Source organism: Aquarana catesbeiana, linkage group LG04, assembly GCF_042186555.1.
Source record: "Aquarana catesbeiana isolate 2022-GZ linkage group LG04, ASM4218655v1, whole genome shotgun sequence".
Lineage (NCBI taxonomy): Eukaryota > Metazoa > Chordata > Amphibia > Anura > Ranidae > Aquarana > Aquarana catesbeiana.
Genome location: NC_133327.1, coordinates 133,159,421 through 133,184,334, shown reverse-complemented (window position 1 = coordinate 133,184,334; position 24,914 = coordinate 133,159,421). Strand labels below are relative to the sequence as shown.

The 24,914-nt window shown below is 44.8% G+C and overlaps 1 protein-coding gene across 10 annotated transcripts in view; it reads right to left on the bottom strand.

The window, feature by feature from the left end:
* AGFG1 (ArfGAP with FG repeats 1) overlaps positions 1-10,617 on the bottom strand; it is a 150,471-nt gene extending 139,854 nt beyond the window's left edge. For 4 of the 10 annotated variants that reach the window (XM_073625675.1, XM_073625681.1, XM_073625678.1 and 1 more), the window contains exon 1: positions 10,331-10,616. In XM_073625675.1, coding sequence (XP_073481776.1) covers positions 10,331-10,497 — 167 coding nt within the window. In that variant the 5' untranslated portion in view covers positions 10,498-10,616. Of the gene's footprint in view, positions 1-10,330 lie in introns of all 10 variants that reach the window. The other 6 variants (XM_073625674.1, XM_073625679.1, XM_073625680.1 and 3 more) reach the window with 3 other exon arrangements.
* Between the last annotated feature and the right edge of the window lie 14,297 nt (positions 10,618-24,914).

The window sequence follows — 24,914 nt, the reverse complement described above, 5'->3', positions numbered from 1 at the left end:
GTATTTCTGAACCAGTATTGTGGAAACATTCAGTATGAAGTGAATGGTCCCTAGCATACACAAACGTGTGTTGTGAAATGTTTCACCTTGCCCTCAGGACATGGTACAGCCACGTTTTACAAGGAAATCAAATGCCTGAACTACAAACATGCAAAAACTGAATGACACACCCTTCAACTAGGAATACTACCAATGTAGTAAGGGCAGGACTTTAGTGGAAGAAATCCCTAATTAGAGCTATTTTTAAAAATGTTTCCTGCCTCCTCCTACCTATCCTGCCTCCTCTGAATAAAAAAAAAAAAAAAAAATTGATCTGTGTCCAAACAGCTGAAATGCAGGTCTTCTGCATTCGAGTGCAAGGAGCTTTAGACTTTTTCATCAAAAAGCGCTATAAAAGTTAATGGTACTTGCTTGCATTTCTTTAACTACTTGAGTAGCAGTCTGGAAAACTTTCCAGTGCAGTGATAGTTTAATTACTCATGCAACAATGTACCCAAATGAATGTTATATCAATTTTTGAGACAGGTAGTCTATGTCCACGCACACATATGTGTTTAGAGGGAGAGAAAATAAAACGCCAAATGCACATAAACACACATTAACGATAGACCGGTTTAGGCGTGTTTGCATGGTAATGCATTCTAATGGACAGACTAAATTAATAATCAAGCCAATAGAAACATACATGAATGCACATTAACGTGTATGCAAAAAAACGTGACTTTAGGAGTCTTTTAAAGGTTCACATTTGTAACATTTTACACCCATATTTAGGGTGTAACATGTTACAATTGCACTGGTCCCTGCACCCCCTGAATCCCAAGTTTTGATAGTGAGCGGAAGATCTTCTCCCCCTGCTCACTGTCACAATCTAAGAAAAACATAGCCGAGCGGGGCTCCGCCCACCCAGCCACGTCAATCACTCACAGTGTTCTGTGAATGAGAAAACTACAAGTCCCGACAGCCTTTGCGGCTGTCAGTTCTCAATGAACTACCATGGGCGCTGTTGATCTTTCTTGGTAGTTCATTGAGCTTCCGGTCAGTGTCCAACTGCCTGCCCATATTGGAAGGACAGACAGACATTCTGCAGGACCGTGAGTGCAATGCTTTACAGGCCCCAGAACAAAAAAAATAATAATAGTAAAAAAAATGCTATTATCTGCAAATAAATGTGCATTTTTTTTGTAAAAGTGAACTTAATTTCCTCATCTGGAGCAAAGACATCCTGTGTGCATGAGGCCTTAGTTTTAATAGACACTTCAGCCAGAAAGGGCTCTGAATCAGAACATGGTTTGGCATTGCAGGAAGCAGAAGAGTGATGCTGGGTTCACACTGAGGAACAGAGCGGCTCACCGCAGGGAGACCATTCACCATCTCAGGTACGATTTCAGCCCACATTCTTGGCTGAATTTGGACCTGAAATGGACTAAAAGACGCACAGGACTCCTGTGCAATTCACACCGGAGCTGTTCCAGAGATATATGAACCGGCTCCATAGAGAGACGGTCACAATCTCCTGCTATGCGAATTTGATGCGGAGAAATCCGCATCCAATTGGCAACAGTGTGAACCCAGCCTAAGAGTCCTTATCCTGGTACCTTGATGTCTTCAATAAATTCTCCAATATATTTGTTGAAATAGTTACTTTCTTGTTGTTTTCCCCTATTTAAATACTAAACTCTAGACACAATGAAGCAATCAATAAATCATATGACCAGTGAGTAAGGATATAATCTACATTTTAGAATCATACAGGTTATGAAAGTTGCCAATCAGCTGTGCTTCTGATCAGCTCAGCTAGAGAAGCTAACCTCTGTGCTGTGTAATCTTGATAAGTACTGCCATAAATGGGGACATACAGCTGTAAAATAATAATAAATACAGGCTTTTAGATTAGGACCCGAGGATTAGTGACTCTGCAAAGACTAAATGCCCAACATACAACATGGATTCACATGAGCACACTAATGGCAGCAAATCGCCAAGCTATAAATTAATTAATACAAGTTTTCTTCTGTTAACAGAAACGATTGAACAAAAGCACTATGTTTAATATCACTGCAACCAGCCACCATTCAAAGGGCGGATTCTAGATGTCAGTTAAACAAAATCCACCAGCAAAAAAAATTACTAGCATAGTACATACTTCAGTGCTTGCCCATACCACCTAGCAACTAACAATGATTTTCATTACTGCTATTCACTTTAATAACACATCACGATATGTTTGGCTACAAAGCAGCCATGTTCACCTTTCAGAGATTTAATCATATACTATATATAAAGGAGGTGTTTAACTGGAGGAAAATAGGTAGATATATGAATTATACCGCAACGATTCACTTTTTAACAAGGGTTATGTGGACAAAATCTAAACATTCAGCACAGTTCTCCATGTATATTTCCCTATGTGATGTCTCTTAGGGTCCTTTCGCACTGGGGCGGTTTGCAGGCACTATTGCGCTAATAATAGCGCCTGCAAACCGACCCGAAAGTGCCGCTGCTTTAATTCCAGCGTGAAAGCCCCGAGGGCTTTCACACTGGAGCGGTGCGCTAGCAGGACGGGAAAAAAAGTCCTGCTAGCAGCATCTTCTGAGCAGTGAAGGAGCGGAGTGTATACCGCTCCTTCACCGCTCCTGCCCATTGAAATCAATGGGACGGTGCGGCTATACCGCCGGCAAAGCGCCTCAGCAGAGGCGCTTTGCGGTGGTTTTAACCCTTTGTCGGCCGCTAGCAGGGGGGTAAAACCGCCCCGCTAGCAGCCGCATAACGACGGTAAAGCGCCGCTTACAATAGTGGCGCTTTACCGCCGACACCGCCCCCGCCCCAGTGTGAAAGGGCCCTTAAAGAAGAGCTCTGGTCTCTCCCCCCCCCCCCCCCCCAAAAAAAAAAAAAAAAAAATTAAAAGTCAGCTACAAATACTGTAGCTGCTGAGTTAATATAAGGACACTTACCTGTCCCTGGATCCAGCGATGTCCTCACCAAAGCTTCAATCAGCTTCAGGTCCAGACGCCAACATCTTAACTAAGGGACACTGGCAGTGAAGTCTTGCTGCTTCAGCCGATTTCCCACCACGCTCCACTTTTTGAATGGTCCCGCTGTCTTATGGGACCTGCGATATGTCCCAGAAGGCTGCGTGGGAAGGAGGGGGGTGAACTTCTGCTTGAATTTGCCATGGCAATACCTGTCAAAACGAGGAACTCGCTCCTTCCTCCCCTCAAAAAGTGGTATTTGTTATAGAGTGGGGAGGATGCAAACAAGCAGAACTTCCCCTTTGGGTGAAGAGCCACTTTAAATGCTGTAAGTATTGAAAATTACCTGGTGATCCTTCCAATAATGCAGCCAGCTCCTTACCCCCTGTACTAGGCTGACAATACTACCTCCGCAGTACTGAACCAGCAGGACAAAGGGGGAAAGAGCAGGTAGCTGGTATAAAAGGCTAGCGAATGCTGTGAATGTAAAGTAGAAGGAGCTTACTAGTTAGCAGGTCTGCCTTATAACATCGGGGTCCTCAGTTCAAGTCCCAGTCAGTACACTATCTGCATAGAGTTTGCATATTTGTCCTGTGCTTGGGTGGGTTTCTTCTTGGGCCTCAAAATACATGCTAGTAGGTTCATTGGCTCCTGTCTAAATTGACCCCAATATTATATTCTATGAGCCTGTCCCAACAGCAGATAAAATGCTTTTGAGAACCCAGGGACAAAGGCATTATGGTGATATTAAAGTCTTGTTTTTTTGTTTAAAAATAACAAACATGTTATACTTACCTGCTCTATGCAGTGGTTTTGCACAGAACAGCCCAGATGCTCCTCCGGTGCTCCTGGCCCATCCGTCCTGCAGAGTGCCCCCGCAGAAAGAAGCTTGCTATGGGGGCACCCGAGCAGAGCTTCTGCTCTGTGTCTCCATTCAAAAACTGAGCCGTGCTTGGCCCTGCCCCCTCTCTCTCCTCATTGGCTCATTGACTTTAATTGACAGCAGCAAGAGTCATAGGTACCGGCTTCTGTTTCTGCCATTGAGGGAGAGTCAACGAACAACCGAGGCTCCTGTGCAACATCACTGGATTAAGATGGGGCTCAGGGGGCCTGTTGCACACACAAAGTTTTTCTTATCTTCTTATCTGCATTAAGATAAAAAAAAACCTTCTGCCTTTAGAACCACTTTAATTATGGAGCGGAGGAGCAATAGTGATAGCATTATCAGCAGAGTGTTGGATATTAGGTGCCAACTGCACTTGTGGAAGGATCACTAGGTATTTTTCAGTACTTGCAGGGTTTTATTTTAAAGACATAACATTGAAAAATGTGTCTGTATTGGAGAGCTGGGCTGAATTTGTATTTTTAGATTTAGCTCAAACACACAAAGGATTTCAACTAAGCAATAATCTGGTATACAGGGTAGGCCACACATTGAGCAAGGTTACCAGTTTCATTGCATGGGCATAGGCACGATCCTGCACATTAATGGTGATCAGATCGGGGTGGCAGAAATGAATATGGTCCTCACTGTACCATCTGTCATCTCAGTCATTCTTTATGTAAGCTTCTATTGTGGAAGGCAACACAATCTGCACAGGAGGTCTAAGACAACAATTTCTTGCAGAAAGTCGCCAAGGTATAAGCACCTACAGTAAAGAAAAAAACACCAATGCAGTGACAAGGACTGGGCATTACTGGTAGTCTGGCTAGTTGCTATACTTCATAAACAGCATAATACAACACTAGAAAAAAACTGAATATAGATCATATGGCTAATACTGGTGACAAGCAAAACCGTGAGACAACAGTAAATACATAAATACTTACAGAAAGAATAAAAACTGCTACATTAAACCCCAACATTCAAAATAAATAGCTTCACATAGGAAACGGTTTTCAAATTGAGAAACAAATAGCACTTGGCAATGTTGTATGGTTCACTATGGAAACGTATATTCTAACCCAATCTTAGAATAGATCTTCTCAACATTACCAAAGATGTATATCCTGAACTCTTCCAAACATGCCAATTTGCGCATTCTCACAGATATTCAGTACAGGGAATGACAAAGGCGCAAAAGACCTTTTTATATCGCTGTACCTTACACAACTGTAAGCATATGCAGTATATATACTCGTCCAGTCATATCTGTCTCTCAGTGATTCTATGAACCTGCTCTCTGGGTACCATATCTGATATGCTTGAGAGCTTTTTCTACAGAATTTTTATGAGTTGTATTGTATAGATCACACACAGTTAAAGTGGTTGTACACTCCGTCTTCGTTTTCAGGTAAGTGACAAATAATGGGCTACTATGCGATGCATAGTCACCCATTATGCTTTACCTTTGCAGGGAAATAAAGAGGAAGTAAAACCCACCAGGGTTTACTTCCTCTTTAATGCAGAGTACTCAAAATGAATTGGTGGATGGCACCCCCCTGCAATCATAAGAAATGTTGGATCTTTACCAGCACACCTAACCACAAAGTCACTGTTCTTCTGGTTTGCATTCACCAGCCTGCGGTTTGTTCTCCCTCTTCTGCTTTTCTTGCAGAGGTTTAGAAAAATCAAACCGAGGACCCCAGTGCGGCAAAGCATATGGCTAACCACTAAGCCATTGTGCCGCCCTTTATAGAATTAAAGAGCAATTACTCAAATGAAGCTTCGTCACACAAAATACAGCACAATGCAATGGTCAAAAACCATGACCAAATCAATATTCATAAACACTTTAAAGCTATTATCTGTAGCATGTCCAATACTAAATTACAATCCAATAATTAGGCGACAAGACAACCAGCACGTGCATCAATGCAATAACCTGACACACCTCAAACAATACGCAGCCCCTTAAAGATATATTTGTTACCGATAATAAAGGGTAAAGTTCCCAATTAAAACAATACAGAATACTCTAAGCCCCTAATAAGTACAGTGTGGACAGATGGCATTCTCTGTCACTAATACAATAAGGATCGGTTCACACCTATGCGTGCTTTTTGCAGAAACAAACTACAGTTCATTTAACATGGTTTTCTATGGGACACGTTCACATCTATGCTTTTTTCAGTCGCTGCCTTTTTGAAAAGGGTCAGGGCCTTGTTTAAACAAAACTGTGCGTTCTTGGTTCAATAGACTTCAATAGAGAATCTGCAGCAAAGCATGTAGTGGGTTTTTGCTGCGATTTTACTATGATTTGCATTTCTTAATCTGCAAAACAACAAAATAAAAATGAAAAAGGCATCAAAAAAACACGTGAAAAATGCAAAAACGCAAAATGTACGGCAAAACCACTGCAGAAATGGATCAAAAGCAAACTGCATAGGTGTGAACCAAGCCCTGTACATACCTTGGCCACAATAATAGATATCCCACTACAACATCTTGACAAACAAATGAAGAATACCCATACACACCCCCAGTAAAACCCTACAATGGATAGAATACTCCCTGCTCCACTGAGCGTGCAGAAATACCATTGTCCGTACAATCATTATCAGGGTACAACCACCGACAGGCAGGAAACCAGGAAAATGAAATGATATTCCTCAGCCATCTTTTACTTGTTGCCTTTTGTGGAATACTATACACTGATCCCCAAGTATATGACATGAACCCCAGGATTAATACAGGACCACACCTCTGCACAGGGGGTACCTGCACTGACAAACAAGACACCAGGCAAATAATGTGAATGGAAGAGGAAGACATCTCCAGCACTCCCGAAGATGTGTTTCCACGATTTACTGTACAAGTATGAAAATTATGTCATGTAGGTGACACTGCCATACCAATATTTTGAGGCCTCGCAAAACTCAGGAAGAAGAACCCAAAACATTGGCACGGCAGTGACACGTGTGTGACATGAATATGATACTTCCACAAAAAACTGTGGACACATCTTCAGGAGTGCTGGAGACTTCTTACTCTTCCATTCTGGTTATAGACAGCACCATCGCTTGTGGTCACTGCAGGCACCCCCCTGGACTTAAAGCGGACGTTCACCCATTAAATGGCTTCTCTGTTTCCTGCCTTCCTCGTTACACAATTAAAGAACATTTCCTCATTTTTGAAAACATTTCGTACTTTTTTTTTTCTGAAGCCTGACACTTCCTCACCTAGGTCAAAATGACATAGAACCCCCACCACGTTCTGGGATGACTACATTACACACTGCAAGAGGTGGTGCTTTACAGAGGGCCGCATGTGTGCCATGCACGCACAGACAAGACATTGTCTCTGTTGGGTAATAGGGAATTGGCAGGCACCCACAGTATATATATATATATATATATATATATATATATATATATATATATATATATATATATATATATATATATATATATACACACACACGCGAGATTATTGTGCATGTGTACAAATGATGCTGATCTTTTTAAGGTCCCAAATACCCCAAACCAGTGGCACGTGTAGAAATCCCTCCCCCCCCCAGCATGCACAGACATACCAAAGGTCTCTGCCAAATCCCAAGCACTGTCAGGACTGTGCAGTTCTGTTTGAGACTTTTTTCACAGGCAATAAATGTGACATTTCTCAGACATGTAGCCTATAATTGAGTACTATAACAATACCCCCTGCCCTATAGGAAGACAACCCCAGTATGAAGGTAGGACACCCCTGAGCTTAGATCTGTACAGGGGGTACCTCCACTGGCAGACAGGAAACAACATGATGTTCCTCTGCCATGTGCTGTATATTAAAGGAGTATTATAGGTAATAATGCAGCATAGGGACAGATGAGCAGAATGAATGGCAGACCCCCACTTTGCTGAGAAATGTACAGGGGGTACCTGCAATGACAGATTTGAAACCAAAGGAATATTGTGGCATTCCTCAGCCATGTGCTGCATTATATTGAGTACTATAGGCAATAAGAGAACCCCAGATTGAACGCAGGACACCCTTGTGCTCAGATCTGTATAGGGGGCACCTGTACCAACAGACAGGAAACAACAGGACATTTCTAATGAGTATTATCGTCTTTATTACTACATGACGCTCCTTAGACATCTGCTGCATTTAAACCCAAAAGCATACATCATATTGCAGCTTACCAATTTGTATACACGGTGGCTGCATTTGTTTTCTTTTTAAGCCTTGGTTCACACTGAATGCAACTTTGAAATCGTGCTACTTCATTTGAAGTAGCACAATTTCAAAGCCACAGGTCAATGCGACTTGCCTGTCATCTATGCGAACTTCATGCACAGATGTCTATGCAAGTCACACCTGAAATCGCAAAAAAAATTGCAGGAACCTTTTCAAATTGGTGCGGCACCGCAAAGTCAGAGTCGCACCAATTTGAACAGTTCCATTGCCGACAATATGGTGAGACTTGCCATTCGATTTGGACCTGTCACATGAAAAGTCACTCCGGTGTGAACAGGGGCTAAGGATTTCTTTCTTTAAATTTCATCTGGTGATCTGGCCAATAATTTGGTTGTTCTTCAACAGAACAAGCTGTCCTGCAGATGTATAAGTTGAAAGTATTGAGACAAACCATTTACCACAGACAAGAGGGCTTACAATGATAAAGTTTTTAAATGAATAAAAGATCATCACAAAATAAAAACAAAACTGTTGCTGTAACCGATTATAAAGTATTAGCTGGAGTTAGCTCAAGTGATTGTAAATGACAACATTTCATTTTTAAAACAACATGTTATACTTATCTACTCTGTGTAATGGCTTTGCACAGAGCAGCCCCGATCCTCTGCTTCTTGGGCCATCCACTGGCACTCCTGGCTCCCCCCCACCCTGCAACCAAGTAACCACCAATGCAAGCTGCTTGCTATGGGGACACTCGTGCAGGCTCGCTCCGCCCAACCCACATCCAACTCAATGCTCACTGGCTGCAATTAACAGCAGTGGGAGCCAATTGCTCCCGCTGCTGTCTCTGAGCCAATGAGGAGGGCGAGAGGGTCTCTGTTCTTGTGCACAGTGCTGGATTGAAATTGGGCTCCGGTATGTAAGGAGGAGAAAAAGGGGGGGGCAGCAGAAGGTTTTTTTAACCATAATGCATTAAAGTGGAGATCCACTGGTTGTTGAGTTTATTACAAGTCAGCAGCTACAAAAAGTATAGCTGCTGACTTTTAATAAACAGCCACTCACCTGTCCCACGGTCCAGAGATGCGACCGCCCAAAGCCTCCGTTCTCTCCCCCTCCTCTTTGCGGCGCCGACATTGTAAGTGTGCGCGCCTGGCTGTGACAGTTTGCGGCTTTACAGCCAGGCCCGCACTGCGCATGCACAAGTCGTGCTGTGCTTCATCAATGACCAGGCAATCTTCTGGGACCTGTGATGTGTCCCAGAAGATTGCCGGGAGGGAATCAGAAGTAACATGACACCCCTCAGTCCTGTGCCCCCCACTGATTACTATATAGACAATGCTCAGGCAGTATAGGGAGGAGACCCCAGTATGAATAGGGGGTACAAGTACTGACAGAGAAGTAACATGACACCCCTCAGTCCTGTGCCCCCCACTGATTACTATGGTAGTATATGGAGGGGACCCCAGTATGAATAGGGGGTACCCGCACTGACAGAAGTAACATGACACCCCTCAGTCCTGTGCCCCCCATTGATTACTATGGTAGTATATGGAGGGGACTCCAGTATGAATAGGGGGTACAAGTACTGACAGAGAACGACACCCCTCAGTCCTGTGTCCCCCATTGATTACTATGGTAGTATATGGAGGGGACCCCAGTATGAATAGGGGGTACCCGCACTGACAGAAGTAACATGACACCCCTCAGTCCTGTGCCCCCCACTGATTACTATGGTAGTATATGGAGGGGACCCCAGTATGAATAGGGGGTACCCGCACTGACAGAAGTAACATGACACCCCTCAGTCCTGTGCCCCTCACTGATTACTATGGTAGTATATGGAGGGGACCCCAGTATGAATACGGGGTACAAGTACTGACAGAGAACGACACCCCTCATTCCTGTGCCCCCCATTGATTACTATGGTAGTATATGAGGGGACCCCAGTATGAATAGGGGGTACATGTATTGACAGAGAAGTAACATGACACCCCTCAGTCCTGTGCCCCCCATTGATTATGGTAGTATAGGGAGGGGACCCCAGTATGAATAGGGGGTACATGTACTGACAGAGAACGACACCCCTCAGTCCTGTGCCCCCCATTGATTACTATGGTAGTATATGGAGGGGACCCCAGTATGAATAGGGGGTACATGTGATGATGAATGGGGGGCCCATCCAACCTGTGGCTGTACAGCTGTATGATGACAGGCAGTGTGTCGGGCCTGTCAGTGAGGGGGGTGGGGAGCGGTAAACATACACTGGTACACACATACTCACAGGATGCCGGAGCAGGACGTACACACGAACGAGCCCGTCGTCATATTGGCGTAGGTCGGGCCGCGCTGGTCGCAGTCGAAGCACTTGCGGTTGTGAGGGAGGCTGGTCATCTCCCGCAGCAGCTTCAGGTGTTTCTCCTCCTGCTTCCGTTTGGCGCTGGCCGCCATGGTGCAGCACCGGGCGGGGGCTTCACACCGGGAGACACCGGGCGGCACCTAGCAGGCACAGTCAAGGGCCAGTGACGTGTGGGGGGGCGGGGTGTAGGGGGTGACGTTACGCTGGGCGGGGCGTGGTGACGTGAGGGGCGAGTTCGGGAGAAAAGGAGAACCACACTGAGGGACGCGGAGCAGGAGGAGAACGATGGGGCGGGTGTGGCTGAACTTTCCTGAGCATTCACAATGGAAAGGGAAGGCGGAAACAAAGTGTACCCGTCCAACGTCACCGGGGAGGGAGCCGGAAGTTGCACACAATACTTCCGGATTCCTTTACTGGTTGCCTAGCAACCAATTGGGAAGCGAGTCTCGCTTGTCTAGTTCTAGAAATGTCAGCCTCTCCCTTCTCCGTCTGGAGACTGACATTGTCAGGGGAGTCACTGGAACTGTCATAACCTGCAACCATTACAGGAGCTGTTTTTCCGCACATAATAAAATGCACATTTTAGGCCTGAAGATTAGTCAAACCCTCAAACACTGACTATTGTCTGCACAGACCCTGGAGAATAAAGTGGTGGTAGTTGCAATTTTTTATGTCACACATTATTAGAGCAGTGATTTATCAAACCTATATTTTTAGTATAACAATTCTTGTGCACACATAGAACGCCAATTTGTTTTACTAAACATAACTTGGAGGCAGGTGGAGTTGTATGTTGCCCCAGGTGAGAGGGTCCGACCCACTGGTTCTGTTGCTGTATAAAATGGGACAGGGATCTGATTCAAAAAGCGCAAGTGAGGGACCGCGAACATGCAAGAAGGATGCTGAAAGTCTGCGGCTGCTGCTGTTACTGCTGTCGGACTCTGTCCTGTTGGCCTGCTGGATATGCTTAGTCCAGAGTGACAATTAATGCACAAATGCCCTCAGAGTCCTGCTACAGTCTGAAGGAACTGCAGTCCGCTCTAGGCATGTGCACAACACAAAAATTTGTTTAGTTTCGTATAGATTCATTATTTTACTAATTTAGTTTCAGAATTCATCTTGTTAAATTTCGTTTCATTTATTAATTTTCAAAGGAATTACAAATTTTCTGAACGATTCGAATTTGGATCTGTCGAAAAATGATCAACCAATTCTGTGTGAAGAATAGCTGGTTGTTAAGGAGTGCGCCAGGAAGCCTGCCACATCCTTAACAACCAATGACTCATTAGCTGTCAGCTGGCTTCCCCACTGAGAGCTGTAATGTAAACAAAAGAATGCCGGTGTCTTGCCGAGAAAGTTGCCCCGGCGGATAAGGACCCCCCTGTACTGCGCATGCGCTGCGCTTGCGCAGTACGAACGACTACAGAGCCGCTGAAAGACTCCGAAGTTGAACAGCTGATTGTCAGCTCTACCAAGCACCTGCACACTGAGTCCAGGTTCAAGCCCCACCATCCAAGTGGACATAGAGTTTGAATAAAACTATGCCGAGCGAAGCAAGGCCGTGCCCGAAGCGTGGCAAGTGAAGTGAGCCCGTGAGGGGCCCTGTTACAGGCGCCGTGTACAGCTGACTCTCAGATGTTCAGCTTTGGCTATTTTCGACGGCTCGTACTGCGCAAGTGCTGCGCCTGTGCAGTACAGAGGAGTCCTTATCCGCTGGGGGGAACTTTCTCGGCAGAACACGGCAATAAAAAATTCTGAAAAAAAACAGCGTAGGTCTCCCCCCCCCCCATCCATACCAGGCCCTTTGAGTCTGGTATGGTTATTAGGGGAACCGCACAACAAAATTTAAGAAAAAAAACAACATGGGGTCCCCACCAAAATCCATACCGGACTCTTATCCGAGCATGCAGCCCGGCAGGTCAGGAAAGGGAGGAGACAAGCGAGCGCCCCCCCCCCCAAACTATACCAGGCCACATACCCTCAAAATGAGGGGGGTTCTTTGGGGTAGGGGGAGCTCTGCCCCCCACCCCAAAGCACCTTGTTCCCATGTTGAAGGGGACAAGTGCCTCTTCATCACAACCCTGGGCTGTGGTTGTGGGAGTCTGTGGATGGGAGGCCCCCTAGATCCTGCCCCCCCATGTGAATGTGTCACCAGGTGGCCCTGCCTTCTTGTGACATCATCACCTGAGGCATGCAGGGTTGTTAACGTCACAAGGGGGTGGGGTCACCAGATGACATCATTGGGTGACTCCGCCCCTTAGTTATTTAAGAAATGTCAGACGGAGGAGCAGACAGATGGCAGGAGCCTTCAACGAGACCAAAGAGGGTTTTATTTTTTCAGGTCAGGCGGTGCGGCGGCATCGTGATTGACGATGGATCTACAGCTGGGGACATTTATTTTTGTTATTGTCAAAAACTCATGTAATGTCTTTATTCATTTTTTACACTTTTTTGGTGAATGGGTAGGGGTACTATGTACCCCATACTCATTCACATGAGGGGGCGGGATCTGGGGGCCCCCTTGTTAATGGGAGCTTCCAGATTCCGATATTCCCCCACAACCACTGGCCAGGGTTGTGGGAAAGAGGCCCTTGTCCCCATCAACATGGGGACAAGGTGCCTTTGAGTGGGGGGGCAGGGGGGCTCAGTTGAAGGCATGTGGCCTGGTATGGTTCAGGAGGAGAGGGGCTCCTCCTGAACTGACTCATCCCCTCCCTTTCCTGACCTGCCGGGCTGAATGCTCGGATAAGGGTCTGGTAAGGATTTAGGGAGCGACCTCACACTGGGTTTTTTCAGAATTTTCTATTTCCAGCATTCTTTTTTTTACATTTCAGCCCATAAAACATTGGGCGTTTGTGCCACGCTTTTCTGTCGCTTTTGCGGCGTTAGCGGTGTGCTTTGTTTAAGGTCACGAGACTCAAAAGAACCATTTTTATGTGCTTTTTAAGCACTTCCCATTAATTTCAATGGACAGGGGTGTTTTTGAGGCACTTTTTTAAGTGCTCCAAACATGCTCCAGAGATGCTGCTTGCAGGAATTTTTTCACCGCCCCACCAGTGTGAAAGGATTCATTGATATTAATGGGAAGCAGTTTTCAGGAGCTTTTCAGGTGTTTTTTTAAGCGTGAAAGCGTCTGTAAAGCGCCTCAGTTTGAAAGGGGTCTAATGCTTTTGAAACTTTGTCTGGTCTGAAGTTATTAACCACTTCAATACTGAGCACTTTCACCCTCTTCCTGCCCAGGCCAATTTTCAGCTTTCAGTGCTGTCGCACTTTGATGGACAATTGCGCGGTCATGCAACGCTGTACCCATATTACATTTTTGTCAATTTTTTTTTTGGTTGTATTTAATCACCACTGGGTTTTATTATTTTTTGCTATACAAAGATAAAAAGCCTGAAAATTTTGAAAAAAAAAATTTTTTTCTTAGTTTCTGTTATAACATTTTGCAAATGAGTCATTTTTCTTTTTCACTGATGTGCGCTGATGAGGTATCACTGATGGGCAATGATAGGCTGCACTGATAAGGAGCACTGATGGGCACTGATAGGCTACACTGATGGGGCTGCACTGATGATCAGTGCCCTGATTATCAGTGTGAATGATGTGCTGACAGGCTTGCCAGTTAACGGCTCTCCTTTTCTCCCACAGACACAGCGTGGGAGGAAAGGCCTGCCGAAAATCTGCAAGTCTGTGTACATGTGATCAGCTGTGATTGGCCCTTTACCCTGATTTGTGATCAGGACACAGTGTTCACAGAGCGACCCGATGTGCGCCGCAGGAGGTGGGGTTCTGGAAGGACGTCTATGGACAGCCTCCCAGAACTGGATGACCGGGCTGTAGCCATCTTTTGGCTATTGTGCAGTTGGAAAGCGGTTAAAGGGGTGTAATGCAAGAAACCAGCACATGAAGATAACGGTACATGAGTTGATGCAGTGTGAAGACAGAATGGATACCAAGTGTAACTGAGGTTTCTCTAGCAGTCTTTCGTAAGCATGTACATGTAACAGGTGGGACAACTTCTCGCAGGAGGAGATGTTGGCACTCTCTCTTTGAGCAGGTCCATCCCCCATAGCACATCAACACCGTAGAGGTTTCTAGCCTGTACGCAAGTAAGGAAGAGGAAGAGTTAAGTGAAGTGCACACACGGAGTCAACGCTAGGTGCACGTTGGGGCTCCATAACATTACTGAGAGTGAGGCAGTGGTTATACTCTGGACAGGTGGAGAGATCATTGGCTGTACATGTCCCTCCTAAATGCATCAGTGACCGTGGCAGTGTATCATTACATTGAGAGAGTTTATTAAAGTTCAATCATCTGTTCAAGTAAAGGTACCCCATGTGTAAGGCAGTGACCTTAACCAAAGTGGCTAGCGTAGCACAGAAGAACCCACCCCTGGGTAGGCCTCTCATGTGACCCTTGCTTGCCACCCAATGAGTAGGGAATCATGGAGAAAGTGACTATCACCCCCCCCCCTTGACCTACATATTGATGGTGTTATGTTGAGTAAATAGATACCCAACATATCATGCACTAAAATTGCACATACCAGTGAAACAGAGGCAAACTTCGGTACCAAACTTTGTCCATAGGCAACGTCCTTACAGGTCATCAGTTCAGAGTTCAAGCAGAACTAAACTCACCGATTTAACGGTTTAAAAAAAACAGTTACATTCCTGGAATGCCAAGATTGCTAACTGTCACATTTGCTTGTACTTTCAACCAAACTGTCAAAGCCTCAAATGGCTGCTGTCATAACTGATTACATGCGCAGCACCATGGCAGTTACAGATCAAACAGAAGATGAGATGGCAGCTTCCACAGCTGAAAAAGATAGGAGGGTTTAGTTCAGTTTTAACCATGAATGATGGCTCTAAAACCCTGGTGCTCAACCTTCGGCCCTTTGGTATATGATGTGTGGCCCTTGGACCTCAGCAGTCTATAGTGGGAACATTGATTTGGGTAATAGCATTGATCTCTACTGTTACCAGTTTCATATTGTCTTCTGCAGCATATCCACAGCCAGAAATGTAGCGTGTCCACACTCTCCGACCCTCATTTCCTCTATTAGGTCTGTAGTTCTGACAGTTCTCTCATGCATTACATATATTGAACATTATGTGCGGCTGTGATGTCAGGGGCTGCATTTGATTCCCTCTTTTGCATATAAGTTGACGCCAACTTCTTTAGAATTATTGCCCTCACTCTGGCATGCACAGTGATATGTAACCTGTAGTGCCATTGCCGTCTTCTTAGTTAAGCACACCCGCTGCATGCATTCACATTCAGGGGGTTTTCCTTTTTGTTTGTAAATTGATCTGGTGTACAATTTACATTTTTAAGCTTTTTTCACTTAAAGTGGCATTAACACCCAAAGCAAACATTTATTATATTACAGCTTACCGATTCTGAGTGTGATGGCTGCATTTGTTTTGTTTTCTTTTTTTTATGCTTTCTTTCTTCTATGGGTGAGACAAATCATTTACAGCTGACAGAGTGCTTACAATGAGCAGCTTTTATTTATTTATGTAAAAATTTTATCCCAAAAGAGAGAAAATTTTTTTTTTGCTGTAACCGATTATAAAGTGTTAGCTGGAGTTTGGACTCAATTTGTTATATTATTGAAAACTGCTATTACATCTAACACTCTCCTCCCCCAGGCTGACAATGCTGCTATCTGCTGTGTCCCCTGTGCGCCTTTATCCAGAGTTCATTCATTCTAGCTGAGTATTGAAACCATTATGCTCTGGACGCTTGTTGTATGCAGCAGAACACCTTTACTTTCGGGGTAAAAGTGCCCCGCTAGCGGCCGAAATGCGCCGCTAATCCGACGGTAAAACGCCTGCGATCACACTCACGAAGGTCGCGGCGCGCGCGCCCGCAAACCACTTCTTAAAGGGCAATGTTAATCTGCCTATACGTGCCCTTCTGCCGACGTATATCGGGGTGAGCCGGTCGGCAAGCGGTTAAATGTAAAAAATAAAATAAATTGTAACTGTGTATATGAGCCTTAGTCCTAAAAATAATAGGGCATTATAATGCCGTTTTATGCTGAAAGGTTCTATAGCCTACTGAAAATTGCTGGCACAGTGCATGCCAGTGTGTTTCAAGAATGTACAATAAAGAGAATGATAAGAGGTAGAATTTATTCTTTCTTTCACTTTCTCTGCACTCAAGGGCCTATTTATAAAAAAAGTGGCATGACCTTATGACAGCTATAGAGCTGGTTTGAAAAATGGCAAATTTATACAGCAAAAGTGCTAAACTTTACAAATGCAAATAGAGCTCATTTAAAATTGTGTTGCACTCTGAAGAGCATTGGATTACTCTTCAGAGGGCATTTGACAGGCGGTGAGGAGGAGTTGTTACCATCTCAAAGGCTATTTTAACTCCTTAAACGCATTGCACTCACTTGCAGGGTTCCCCATTCAGTTGAATGTGTCATGTTCGGTGGGCAGTACTGCCTGCTAAATACAACAGCAGGGATAATGTTTGCCACGCCAGATCGCAAAGTATCATAGCCACGGCATATGTGCACCCCTTTCTGCTGTCTTTGCAACTTAAGGGGTTGTAGTAAAAATGTAAGTGTAATCTAGGCCTTAGCCTTTTGATGAGTTTGTGACCCTGAAGCACAATAGTGGAAAAAAAGTGCAGAGGGGAGGAGAGCCAAGTCACATGATCTGTCAAAGATCTCTTATCTTCCTGACTTTTTGCAGCGTCTTGCAGAGAACACTCCATAACACAAAGCAGGCTCCACACCGAAGCCTGATTTTTATACAGTATGTTACTCATAAAATGCAGTGTGGAATAAACACATCGGAGAGCACAAAAATAATTATTTGATCCCCTGCAGATTTTGTAAGTTTGCCCACTTACAAAGAAATGAAGGGTCTATAATTGTTATCATACAGTAGGTATATTTTGAGAGACTGAGACAGAATATCAACCAAAAATCCAGAAAAAAAAACATGATACAAATATTATAAATGGAGCAGTGGCGGCCAGTCCATAGGGGGCGCCCGGGCGCCGCCCCCCCCCCCCCCAAAGCTTTTGACAAAAAAAAAAAGGTCACTTTAAGAGTGTCCGGGCGCCGGACACACGGCAGTCTATGGGAAGCTTCCCAGCTTGCAATCGGCTGATTGCAAGCTGGGGAGCTGATTTGCCCGTGTTTAGGGTGTGTGCAGGGCGCAAGCTGTGCGCCCACACACACTCCCACTTGCCACTGATTTGTCCCTGGCTCCTGTTCTGCCTTTCTATTGGCCGGGACTGGAGGGTGATTGGGCGGTGCTTTTTTGGCACTGCCGCGTCACTTCGAGTTTCCCGGCAGGCTCACTGACACTGACTTGTGGAGTGCGGACTCCGGTGACTGCAACTATCCGGGACCGAGACCCTTTGATGTGAGACGGGGAGCGGATCACAGTGGCAGCGGATGGATGGACACAGAGCTGGCAGTGTACCAGAGAGCACCAGGTGAGTGCGGGGATCGTAGAGGATTGCTGACCTTCTGTATTTACTCCCTCTCCCTGCATGTCTCTCTCTCTCCCGGCATCATGCTTCCCCCTCCTCGGACTCCTCTGCAGAGCAGCAAACTGAGTGTGACTGTTCCAGTGAGTACTGTGTCCTGCCGTAAGCCTGCCCCCCTCCCCCCAGCTCTGATCACTTTCACTTTTCTCAGCTGCTCCAGAGCTTCATGGAGGGGGGGGGGGGGCTGCTGAGTGTTGTTGTGCATGGCACTGACTGGCAGCTGTGGGGTTCCTTCACCCTAAACATCCCCCTCCCTGCATCTCCACCCTAAACACCCCCCTGAGTGCATCTCCACTCTAAACACCCCCTCCCTGCATCTCCACCCTAAACACTCCCTCCCTGCATCTCCACCCTAAACACCCCCTCCCTTCATCTCCAAATGAGTAAAATAAGTATTTGATTCCCTACCAACAATAATGCTGGCTCCCACAGACTGGCTACAGTATGTGCTCATGTGGTACCCAGATTAGTTGTGTCAATTTAAGAAGGTGCTCCTAAAGACAATTCGTGATGCGTATAAATGACACCTGTCCATAGAATCTCTGTCTTCTAGCCAAACCTCACCATCATGGGCAAGACCAAAGAGCTGTTAAAGGACATCCGGGACAAGGATTGTAGACCTGCACAAGGATGGAATGGGCTACAAGACCATCGGCAAGAAGCTTGGTGAGAAGGTGACAGCTGTTGGATCAAATGAAAGAAATACAAAATAATCATCAATTGCCCTGAGTCTGGAGCTCCATGCAAGATTTTGCCTCATGAGGTAAGAATGATCATGAGAAAAGTGAGGGATCAGCACAGAACTACACGGGAGCAAATGATCTCAAGGCAGTTGGGACCACAGTCAGCAAGCAAACCATTGGTAACATAATACGCCGCCATAGATTGAAATCCTGCAGTGCCTGCAAGGTTCCCCTCCTCAAAAAGATTGTACAGGCCCATCTGAAGTTCGGTAATAATCATTTAAATGATTCACAGGAGGATTGGGAGAAAGTGCTGTGGTCAGATAAGACCAAAATTGAGCTCTTTGGCATTAACTTGACTCAACATGTTTGGAGGAAGAAAAATGCTGACTATGACCCTAAGAACACCATCCCTACAGTCAAGCACGGAGGTGGAAACATTATGCTTTGGGGCTGTTCTTCTGCTAAAGCTACAGGCCGACTTTGCGGCATTGAGGGGCCAATGGACGGGGCCATATATTGTAAAATCTTGGGTGAGAACTTTTTTTCCTCTGAACACTGAAGATGGGTAGTGGATGGGTCTTCCAGCATGACAATGACCCAAAACATACCGCCAAGGCAACAAAAGAGTTGCTCAAGAAGAAGCACATTAAGGTCATGGAGTGGCCTAGCCAGTCTCCAAACCTTAATCCTATAGAAAATATATGGAGGGAGCTGAAACTTCGAGTTGCTCAAGGGTTTCCCCACCAAGTACTACGTCATGCTTTGCTTGGGGATCAAATACTTATTTTACTCACTGAACTGCACCTCAATTTATAACATTTGTATCATGTGCTTTTTCTGCATTGTTGGTTGATATTTTGTCTCTATCGTTTAAAATACAGCTATGATAAATACTATAGACCCTTCGTTTCTTTGTAAGTGGGCAAACTTACAAAATCTGCAGGGAATCAAATAATTATTTTCCCCACTGTATTGGTATCCACTCTTTAATTTAATCAGATCCTTTAGAGCAGTGGTTCTCAACTCTAGTCCTCAGGACCCACCAGCAGGCCAGATTTTAAGTATTACCTTGGGGAGTTGCAGACTAGAATACTGCAATCACTGAGCAGCAAGTGATATCACCTGTGATGTATTTCAGCTATCTTGCAAACCTGGCCTGTTGGTGGGTCCTGAGGACTAGAGTTGAGAACCACTGCTTTAGAGTCTTTCAATGCAAAAAGGCAGCGCTGAAAGTTCAGGCATATAAAGAAACTAAAGTTCTAAAGTTAAAGGGGTTGTAAAGGTAAAAATTTTTTCACCTTAATGCATTCTATGCATTAAGGTGAAAAAACTTCTGACAGAACCGCCGCCCCCAGCCCCCCCGTTTTACTTACCTGACGCCTCGAAAGTCAGCTTCGCGTTCCCGACATCTGTTCCTCCGCTCACCCTGGCCGCTGATTGGCTGCAGTAGATGGATTGAAAGCAGCGCAGCCATTGGCTCGCGCTGCTGTCAATCACATCCGATGACGCGGCGCGCCGGGGGGCGGGGCCGAGTGATACAGCGAGCGGCTATAGCCGCCGGCTGTATCACGGGAGCGCGCCCGCAAGCACTCACCACCGTGCGAGGGAGCTCGCATTAAGGTGGTGAATGCTTGCGGGGAGGAGCTGAAACAGCCGCCGAGGGACCCCAGAAGACGAGGTTCGGGGCCACTCTGTGCAGAACGAGCTGCACAGTGAAGGTAAGTATAACATGTTTGTTATTTTAAAAAAAAAAAAAAAACACCTTTACAAACGCTTTAATTAGCACTATCAGCTTTTTTTTTTTTTTTTTGTAGATATTTGCAGTACAATTTTTACTTTACAAGGTGCTCTGATAACAGTTTCAGTCTCTAATTATGCATTTGCAAGCAGAATTGTAGCCTTCCTGGAAGATAACAGAATTACTGGCACATGTTATTCCAGCTAAAGAATACAGACGGATGTAGCAGACAGAGCAAAATAACACGTCCTCTCTTCCTCTAGGACATCTCAATACATCAGGTTACTGATAACTGATTTCTGAAGAACTGAAAAAACACATTACAAATATTATAGGAAAGACCTACTGAAAAATTTGCATCCATGGAAAAAAATAGTAAAAGTTACTCGCAACTTCTACAGAAAGTGGTATTTTGGACATTTCTATAACTTGTTTTTCAGTTTATTGCTATGTGCGTGCTGACTTTTTTTGCAGACTAAGCAACAAAATGATGATTAGTTTTCCTATGCGTACTAGATAGGATGTCCACTGTATACTGTAAATCTGTGCATTCTTTGCTATATGTATCCTGCTCCCAAATCTTCCTCAATCTTTTACATATTTGCCTATGAAAATTATTATGACCTCTTTTATGAAAATTCTGTATTTTGTGTAGATCTAATGTTTAGTCAGAAACGGCAAGACAACAATATTTACATGAAGCATAGGATAGGACAGTGATGGCGAACCTTGGCACCCCAGTTGTTTTGGAACTATATTTCCCATGATGCTTAATTACATTGCAGAGTCCATGAGCATCATGGGAAATGTAGTTCCAAAACATCTGGGGTGCCAAGGTTCGCCATCACTGGGATAGGATATGTAAGGATATACAAAGGTCCCTTCATTTAAAGACCATATTTTGATTGTGAAAACAACAGATTAATGTTATAGTTATCTATAGCTGTTAAAGAGGAAGTAAACCCTAAAAAAAAAAATACACCCTGCAAGGCAAACTCTTAATGAGCTAGTATGCATAGCGCATGCACCGTAGACAGCGGTGCCCGGTTTTTGTAAAATATCTCCTTAACCGTGTAGGTTAAGGAGATATTTCTTGCACCTACAGGTAAGCCTTAATCTAGGCTTACCTGTAGGTTAAAGTGATCCCAGAGGGTTTACAACCACTTTAAAATGTTTCTTATTTGAAAACAGCAGTGTATTTAAGGCAGTGTTTCTCAACCTTTTTTTCAGTCAAGGCACCCTAAAATTCTGCCCAATCTCAAGGCACCCCATTCTAAAATGTAAAAAACTAAACTAATAGTTTTACATAATGTAGCAACATCCACAGACATAAGGACACCCAAAATTAGAGGTGATTTATTGTTCCAAAGCGAATAAACCCTTGGTACTGACTAATATTGCAGTGTTTCACATCTCCTTACATATCTCTCCAGTGGCGGCCCGTCCATTAGGGGCGCAGGGGCACTGCCCCCCTAATCCATGCATCCAGCCCCCTAATCTACATTCGGTTACCGACGCATAGATTTCAATGTGGGTTTTTTTTTTTTAAGCACTTGATTAGAGCCGGAGGCTCCAATTGGCTTCAAAAAAGGGTGTCTCTGCGCCTAGAGCCCACCCACTTGTGTGACAATAGAGAATTAATATGTGCTAATGTCTTCCTGCTTCTCCTCCTGGCCAATCAGGACGCGGCTCCTTAGGATGGGTCTCAGGACCCGCCTCCTGTTGGGCTGGGAGGAGAAGCATCAGCCCCAGCAGCAGTAGTCTCTCCTAGAGCAGTGCACCGCCACCTCGTCCTCCTCCCCGCACCTCTCGCTGCATATACCATGAATCACGGGGGAGTGTGTGTAGTTCAAGTGGATCGTCTGATCACCGATGTGATCGATCGACCGATCAAACACTAGCCGTGGGGGGGGGGGTGCTGTTGTCTGCCACTCCCAAAATTTTGATCACCAGCCACCACTGTTTCTCTCCCTCAATCAGCTAAAGTGGCCTCAATAAGAAGAGGGGCAGGGGAGGGGCAAACAAGGACACTGTGCAGGCACCCAATGTCCTTATCAACTAATGATGTTTTTAGGATGCTGGCACCTAGAAGGTCATGATGGTGCACAATGAAAACCTGTTACTTTGTGTATCTAATAGGCAGGCTTAACCACTTGCCTACTGCGCGCTTTTACCCTTCCTGCCCAGGTCAATTTTCAGCTTTCAATGCTGTCTCACTTTGAATGACATTTGCGTGGCTATGCAACACTGTACCCTTATGACATTTTTATCATTTTTCACACAAATAGAGGTTTCTTTTGGTGGTATTTATTCACCATTGGGTTTTTTATTTTTTGCTAAATAAACAAAAAAAGACCGTAAATTTTGAAAAAGATAACTTTTTTATACTGTAGTTTGTTATAAATTTTGCAAACAGGTATTTTTTCTTCTTCACTTTTGTGCACTGATGAGGCTGCACTGATGGTCACTGATGAGGCTGCACTGATGAGGAGGCACTGGTGTGCACTGATTCGCTGCACTGGTGCGCACAGATTGGCAGCGCTGATGGGCATTGTTGGGACTGCACTAATAATCAGGACACTGATAATCAGTGCCCTGATTATCAATGTACATGTCCCTTTTACAGAAGTCGGTTATCAGCTCTCTTCTCCCTTCCTCATGCTGTCAGCGCGAGGAAAGGAGTGCCAATAACCTGCTTCTGTTTACATCATGATCAGCTGTGATTGGACACAGCTGATCATGTGGTACGGAGCCGCTGATTGTCTCTTTCCCTCGATCTGTGATCAGCAGTGTACTGAGAAAACTGCGATCAAAGAGCACGCAGCGGCGGCCGTGTGGCAGACACAAACATGGAAAGCCTGCAAGAATTGGCCGGCCGTGCTGTAGCTGTCATTCGTACAACATTGTACAAGGGGTACAACATTGGATAATACTGGTCTACTCATGTTTTGTTTTTTATAGATTTGCGTGCACCTTCCCCTGAAGAGTGGTATTATCCACGAAACGCATCGGGATAATTTCGATGCACTTATTATCATGCAGACGCCCATACTCAATGCACCTTGAGTTCTCCATTTGTCATGTAATTTTAAGTGTTTTTAATACATCCAGGATTTGTTCCATACCATACAGTAGTTGGCTGGTTGCTACTGGTTTGTTTCTATATATGGTCTGTAATATGTGATTGACAATTTTATTCATTGCTCCATGTATCATGTCATTTTGAAATGTTCCTTGTTTCACCAATAAAAACATGTTTTTGATATCTACTCATCTTCTAGGCATGTGTACTTACCTCATTTAAAGCGGTTGTAAAGGTAATTTTTTTTTTTTAAAAAAATAACAAACATATCATACTTACCTTCACTGTGCAGCTCGTTCTGCACAGAGTGGCCCCGAACCTGGTCTTCTGGGGTCCCTCGGCGGCTGTTTCAGCTCCTCCCCGCAAGCATTCACCACCTTAATGCGAGCTCCCTCGCATGGTGGTGAGTGCTTGCGGGCGCGCTCCCGTGATACAGCCGGCGGCTATAGCCGCTCGCTGTATCACTCGGCCCCGCCCCCCGGCGCGCCGCGTCATCGGATGTGATTGACAGCAGCGCGAGCCAATGGCTGCGCTGCTTTCAATCCATCCACTGCAGCCAATCAGCGACCAGGCTGAGCTGCAGCGAAGATGACAAGAACGTGCAGCGAAGATTCGAGGCGTCAGGTAAGTAAAACGGGGGGGCTGGGGGCGGCGGTACTGTCAAAAGTTTTTTCACCTTAATGCATAGAATGCATTAAGGTGAAAAAATTTTTACCTTTACAACCCCTTTAAAGTCCCAAAAAACCCTACCTTCCTTTTCATTCGGCTATAGTGCAGTTGGCAAGTGGTTAAGCCAGGCACCTCTGAAGAAACCTGAAAGCACCCTGGTTGAAAAAGGCTGCTCTAAAGAATGTATACTCGCAATGTGTAAAAAGGAACCTGCCTACCAAGGAACAATGGCTCACTAGACTAACTGGGATTCAACAGATCCAAAAAATGACTTGGACATTGAGTGACCAGTCCAAAAAATACTTTTAAATATGGACTCTTTGGAATCTTTAAAAGGAAGAAAGTAGGTTCCCTTAAGAAGACCAACTTAACCACCCAGCTCCCCATCCTCACTTCATGCCAAATGCAGTAAGAGTTTGTTTATTTTTTAACTACTAGAATCCTTTTCTATCCTGGGTGGGGAAATCGAAAAAGGAGACACTTCCTAGATTCTCAACTATACTTTACCATCTCCCCATTATTTTTTATTTGTTCTTCTTCCCACCCTATTTTGCCAGGTTTATCATATTCTGCCTTTAAAGTGGTGTTCCGGCCGAAATGATACTTTTTAAATAAAAATACCCCTATAATACACAAGCTTAATGTATTCTAGTAAAGTTAGTCTGTAAACTAAGGTCTGTTTTGTTAGTTTATAGCAGTAGTTTGTTATTTTATAAACTTACAGCAGGCTGTGGCCATCTTAAGTGTGGGCATCTGAAGCCAGACTGTATTTCTTCCTGGATCTCATCCTTGCAGATCTCGCACATGCTCAGT